The sequence below is a fragment of the Coffea eugenioides genome, chromosome 3, assembly GCF_003713205.1.
Source record: "Coffea eugenioides isolate CCC68of chromosome 3, Ceug_1.0, whole genome shotgun sequence".
NCBI lineage: Eukaryota > Viridiplantae > Streptophyta > Magnoliopsida > Gentianales > Rubiaceae > Coffea > Coffea eugenioides.
Genome location: NC_040037.1, coordinates 20,906,135 through 20,912,629, shown reverse-complemented (window position 1 = coordinate 20,912,629; position 6,495 = coordinate 20,906,135). Strand labels below are relative to the sequence as shown.

The window sequence follows — 6,495 nt, the reverse complement described above, 5'->3', positions numbered from 1 at the left end:
ATCAATAAGATAAAGGTAGAAATTAGACTAATGGAAAGATGAGGCATCTAAGATAAGCTAAATGATCAAATCGAACCGGGGTAAAAAAAAAAAACATCAAGTGAACAAAATAAGAAATATTTTCAAAAGGTTCAGCCGGTGTTAGTATAGTTTAATTTAATAAGTCTGCTAACTGGGCCCTCGGCAAAGAGCCCAAGTCTCCAAGTGGTTCATAACATCCCTATTACTGGTGTGGAAAATTTTCAGTTTCAACCTCGGTCATTTTGTTGTGATTCATTTAACCAGTCATCGACTGGCCCAATGCTATTTGTTGGGATGAGGATAGTGTGAGTTGAGAGTCCTCGTCAGTTAAATTTGATTCTCATTGTGGGCCAAACTGGGAAGATCATTGACCATCTCTAATCCTCCATCACGCGGTATCAGACAGCAGAATCACTAGGGAGTTTACGCCCTTTCAGAGTCATCTTTTTTGACTCACGATTAAACCTCACCAAATTCGTTCTCTTTTTTCTTTTTTCTTTTTTTTGTAAGGGAAAATTATTGAAATGTCCTTCAGGATCTTTACACTTTGTTAAATGAATTTTTTCCATTTCTCACTTTTAAAATATTGATTTTATGTCCCTTACAAAATTAAGTAGGCCAGATTTGGTTCCAACCTAAATTTCTTACCACTTTTAATCTAAATACACCACATAACTCACACGTGATCCTTTTTTTAAGGTATAAAAAAGTCCAATTTTATGAACAAAGTATGAGAGACTTTTTGACCAATTTTTCCTTTGTTTAAATCACAAGATTCCCCTTCGATGACATTTTATAGAGGTACACTTACTTTGGCTCAATAATATATATCAATGAAAAATTGGCTGGAGATAACTCTTGCTTTGATAAGACCTTCTCGGTTAACAAAGCTGAGGTGAAAATTAATTAGTCAAATGAATGATCCATAATGCAAAACATTAGGAATTCAACATCTAATTGTTTCTGATCTCCTTTACAAGTAATTTTCGGGGTTTGAAAAGTACTAGTACCAGGAATTGGGTCATGGTCGACATGCTGAAATTCTATTGAGTCTGGCGGAAGCTCACTGACCATATCTTTGTTTAAGCTTTGACAACGAAGTTTATGGTTGTTTGGGCAACCATAAAGCAGAACACAAGAATCTTTAACGGCTCAAACGTGTTCCCAATCCACAGAAACTTTTACCAGTCAATCATCAGTTTGTAGCCGATCCCAACAAAGACCATGTGGGGACTTCGCTCATCGACATTAGCAAACATTTTTCTCCTACTCTCAGTTGCCATGAACTTTTCAGTAAGCCATGTTTCAGCTGCTAAACAATTTCAAAATGAGACCGATCGTCTGGCTCTGCTTGAATTCAAGAATCAGATATATGATGACCCGTTTGGAGCGCTGAATTCCTGGAACCACTCACAGCACCATTGCCGGTGGGAAGGAGTCACTTGTGGTACTCGACACCAAAGGGTCATTGCATTGACTCTAAGGCATAAGCAGTTGTCTGGAACCATAGCTCCTCAGGTCGGAAATCTAAGCTTCATGAGGTCCATGGAACTTGGGGAGAATCAATTCCATGGTGGGATTCCCCAAGAATTCGGTCGCCTCCTCAGGCTAAGAGTCTTGAACTTGTCAAGTAATGCAGTCGGTGGAAAAATCCCAGCAAACCTGAGCTACTGCACAGAGATGATAGTTATTGACCTAACCAGTAACAAGCTAGAAGGGAAGATTCCAATTGATCAGCTAAGCAATTTGAAGAAGCTTAAAGGAATATATTTCACCAAAAACAATTTGACGGGAGAGATTCCCTCTTCCATTGGGAACTTATCATCATCATTGAACGCACTCAACTTTACTTCAACAATCTGGAGGGAAGTTTGCCTCTAGAGATAGGGCTCTTGAAAAGGTTGGTGCGATTATTTCTTGCAGCAAATAAACTCTCTGGTATAATCCCTGCCTCCATCTTTAATAGTTCAGCCATTACTTCCATTTCAGTAACCAACAATTACTTTCATGGCAATCTCCCAATTAACATGGGTCTCACCCTACCAAATCTGAAACTATTAGCTGCTGCGGAAAACAATTTCTCTGGAAACTTTCCCACTTCAATCACCAATGCTTCTGGGCTTGAGATACTTGATCTTTCCCATAATAAAGTTGCAGGCCAAGTTCCAGCTAATTTAGGAGATCTGACAAATCTTCAAAGATTAAATCTTGAAATAAACCTCTTCGGCGGTAATTCAACTGGGGACTTAGATTTTATTGCATCACTGACCAACTGCAGTAATCTAGGAATGCTTTCCTTGAGTGTCAATACATTTGGAGGTAATGTACCTAAAATCATGGCCAATCTCTCAAATCAACTGACTACATTGTACTTGGGAGATAACCAACTGTCAGGAACGATTCCAGAAGGATTTGGAAATTTTGTCAACCTAATTCGACTTGGCCTTGAAGAAAACTATCTTTTAGGGGGTCATTCCAAGAGATTTTGGCAAATTACAAAATTTGCAACTTCTGCGTTTTGACGATAATCAATTTTCAGGACACATAGTATCTACCCTATGTAACGCCACCACTCTATACAATCTGGACTTATCAACCAACCAGTTTTAAGGGGGCAATATATTTGACAATGTTCTTATGAACTGTCAAAATTTGCAATATCTGGATATATCTCAAAACAACTTCAATGGAATTATATCACCACATTTTCTGCAGACGCACTCATCACTGATTTACATGAAAATAGGTGAAAATTCGTTTAGTGGTTCTCTGCCTCCTGAAGTTGGAAAGCTTATACATTTGGTGGATTTCAATGTTTCCCACAACCAACTAGCTGGAGGTATGCCCATATCACTTGCTGACTGTTCAGATCTGCAGAATCTTTTTATGCAATCCAATTTTTTCCAAGGAACAATTCCACCAAATTTGGCTTCTTGGAAGAGCATCGAGCAATTAGACCTTTCAAGTAATAACTTGACTGGACCAATACCAAAAGAACTTCAGAAGCTTCAGTTTTTGAGCTACTTAAATCTTTCCTACAACGACATTGAGGGTGAGATACCAAACACAGGAGTTTTCAGGAATGAAAGTCAAATATCATTGACTGGCAACAACAAACTCTGTGGAGGCATTCCAGAATTGGAGTTCCCACCTTGCCCAGTGATTAAAGGGAAAACCAGAGGAAAGCTTAAGGTTATCATATTGTTGTCCATTGTTTTACCAGCAGCGCTTCTGGTTCTCGGTGCATTGTTGTTATATTTCTTGGTATATCGAAAAAGAGAAAGAAGAATGGTGGCCGGATTCTCTAGCATGCCCACAAGAAACAATGAGCTCTTACGGCTTTCTTACCATGAACTTGTTCGTGCAACTTCAGGATTTTCTCCAGACAACTTAATTGGTTCAGGAAATTTCGGAGCTGTCTACAAAGGAAGGCTAGGAAAATATGGCAATAAGCTTGTAGCAGTTAAAGTTCTTGATCTTCAAAAGAACGGAGCTTCGAAAAGTTTTAAGGCGGAGTGCAAAGCATTGAGAAATATTCGCCATAGAAACCTCGTTTCTATCGTGAGTTATTGTTCCAGTATTGATTCCAAGGGTGATGAATTCAAAGCTCCAATCTATGAGTTGATGGAAAATGGAAATCTGGACCTGTGGCTGCATCCTTCAGAGACAACTGATCAGGCAACAAGCTCAAGAAGTCTTAATCTTCTTCAGAAGCTAAATATTGCAATTGATGTGGCTTCAGCATTGCAATATCTTCACGACCACTGCGAAGCTGAGATTGTTCACTGTGATCTAAAACCAAGTAACATTCTTCTTGACAATGATCTTGTTGCTCATGTGGGTGATTTTGGATTGGCAAGGCTTCTCCCGAAACCCGTCAACACTTCTTCGGAGCAAGGAACCAGCAGTACTATTGCCATAAAAGGAACAACAGGTTACGCAGCTCCAGGTAATTATAATTTACAACCTTTTTATGGTCAAGATGTTACTTAATTGTGCACAGAAATGTAGAACTTTTGGGACATTTAATTCTTTTTAATTTTTTTTTCAGATTTACATGAAATCTCTAATCACCGATACATAGTAAAAATTTTAATTAAAGTCATTTTGTTCTAACAGAAGGTCCATTATGCCCCAATCTAACATTTGATTTATTTTAATCACTTATTTCTTTTATATAGTTTTTCTTTTACTACCCAATAATAATATGTCTAGAAACAAAATCTCAGAGTATGGAATGGGTCTTGCGGTATCAACTCAGGGGGATGTCTACAGCTACGACATTCTTTTGCTAGAAATGCTTACAGGGAGGAGACCAACTGATGATATATTCGTGGGTGACCTGGATCTACATAATTATGTTAATGGGGCTTTATATGAACAAGTTTCTGAGACCATGAACCCATTGCTTTTTCTTGAAGGAGATGAAAACAGAAAAATAACTCCTGGAGGGAAAAATAGCAGTGGTGGAAAAGAGATGGAGTGCATTATTTCCCTACTGAAAATTGGACTGAAGTGCTCTGCAAGATTACCAAATGACAGGATGCATATGAATGAAGTTGTCAGAAAATTACATCTCATAAAGAATGTTTTACTTGGTCTGAGGGTACACCAAGAAAATCTTGAAGTTTGATTGCCACAGGTATACTCGAGAATTTAATACAGCCCACAAGTTGAAGTTCATTTTTTTTTCTAATTTAGATAAATTCTTTTATTTTGGACGAAGTCTTGTAAGCTAACTGGTTTCTATCGTTCAGAATCCATTTTAGACACACACAAAAAAAAAAAAGCGGAAACAAGAGAAAAGTTATATAAGTGTTGTGCCCACTAGCATGGAAAAGGATGTCTTCTTGTACTAATGCTTGAAATCTTGATTTGCAGCTGCTTACTGGTCTGAATCACCAAGATGAAGTTGCTAGTTCGATGAACTGATAAAGAAGACATCTGTGGCTTTTTATTTGAAAAAATAAATGGATGATTCAAACATATTCCTAGTCTTTCTTTACAAGAATTGTATGTTTTGAAAGGTAGTGAATTAGGTCAATTCGGCTTGAACATCTTTATGCTTCCATACTATGCTTGGATCTTATGCTTCCATACTATACATTATACTATAAGAGTATTTAGTCCTTGCTTAATATTGGCCTGTAGAAACTTTCAGTCAACGCTTAATTTACAAATCTATTCCTCTTCTCCGAGAAAAAATGGATCCCCATAATTCCAATTTTTGTTCATACTAAAATCAGTCTCCTTGTGTGTCTGAAATTTCGAGCATTGCCTGAAACTTGAGTTCACCTCAGATTAGTGGTATAAATTAGTTAGTAATAACTTCTTATACTTGTTTATGATTTCGTGTCCTGGAATGAAGTTCTTTCTCTTGATATGAATCCTATGCCTGTTATGGATCCTGGTTGCTCTGTTTCCCTAATGCATTTTCACACCAGCAGTCTTTGAATCTCCTTGCAGGTTAACCAACTCCTGTTCCTTGTCAAAGACTAATTGTAACTTCTTGAAATCAAAAGTAAGAGAGCTATATGCTTTCATCCAGTCAACACCAATGATCACATCATAAGGCTCCGTATCCAGTACGTAGAAATCATGTGAGAATTTACACAATAAATTATCTCCATTAGCTAATTTCACCCTAAAGGGCTTAATCTTCTTGATCAACTCAGGATGCTGAAAGGCTACTGAAGCCTTAATAAACTATGGCATATCCATCTTTTGAGAGTCAGGAATATGGAATGTATGAAAATATTTTTGTCTTTTTCGGATCCATTCCCATGGGTTTTCTCCATCAAAGACTGGAAATTCCATCCTTGGAATGGCCAATTGCAAGAACTGCCTATTTCCTCCGGAATCTTATTCTATACGTCCCCAGTGATTTTGCCTGTCAGAATGCCCTGTGGGGGTCTGCAAAATTCCTCTATCACCATGAACAGTCCTCATCGCAGCTCCGAATTGATTGGATAGAGCTGCAATTAAGTTCTTCAATTCATTGTTGGACAATTCAATTTTCTCTTCCAAATGTTGCCGATGGACGGCCATCAAATCCCTCATTTGCTTCTCTGTCGCCGCCCAGCTGTCCATTACTCGCTGGGTTCTAATTTCCTGCCTTTTAAGCTGTTCCTCTAGAGATTTCAATCTGGTTCCTTCCGCCATAGTGGAACTAACTACCTCAGATCAGGCCGACGAAAGATAGCTTTGATACCACCTTGTAATGACCCGGTGGAGGGTTGAAGAAAGAGAAAAGGAAAAGAAGAAGAAGAAATTGGGAGAGAAGAGAGATAATTTTATTGAGAGAGTGAGAATTAGTTACATCAAATCAACACACACTCTGCACTTCTCTAATTCTCTTATTTATACAAAAAAAAAAAAATGGCGGTTACTACTGAGATTCTCCCTAACTGTACAATTGCTGACGTGGAAATATTCCGTAACTAACTACCAGACTCAACAATCTTGTAATAATTT

At 38.0% G+C, this 6,495-nt stretch overlaps 1 protein-coding gene across 2 annotated transcripts; it reads left to right on the top strand.

Moving 5' to 3' along the window:
• Positions 1-1,916: 1,916 nt before the first annotated feature.
• Positions 1,917-5,609, top strand: LOC113764681 (receptor kinase-like protein Xa21). Of its 2 annotated transcripts, none has more exons than XM_027308649.1 (3): positions 1,917-3,970; positions 4,251-4,663; positions 5,488-5,609. In XM_027308649.1, exons 1-2 carry the CDS (start codon positions 2,659-2,661, stop codon positions 4,652-4,654), a joined length of 1,716 nt encoding a protein of 571 aa, XP_027164450.1. In that variant the 5' UTR covers positions 1,917-2,658; the 3' UTR covers positions 4,655-4,663; positions 5,488-5,609. The 2 variants fall into 2 exon arrangements, with proteins under 2 accessions (XP_027164450.1, XP_027164449.1); XM_027308648.1 differs by lacking the exon at positions 5,488-5,609 and adding an exon at positions 4,903-5,181.
• The last annotated feature ends 886 nt before the right edge of the window (positions 5,610-6,495 follow it).

Excerpts from the sequence above, each read along its gene's own strand:
- LOC113764681 (XM_027308649.1), top strand. The coding sequence starts at position 2,659 with ATGAACTGTCAAAATTTGCAATATCTGGATATATCTCAAAACAACTTC. Across the intron at positions 3,971-4,250 it reads AACAGGTTACGCAGCTCCAG|AGTATGGAATGGGTCTTGCG; the intron begins GTAATTATAATT and ends ACAAAATCTCAG.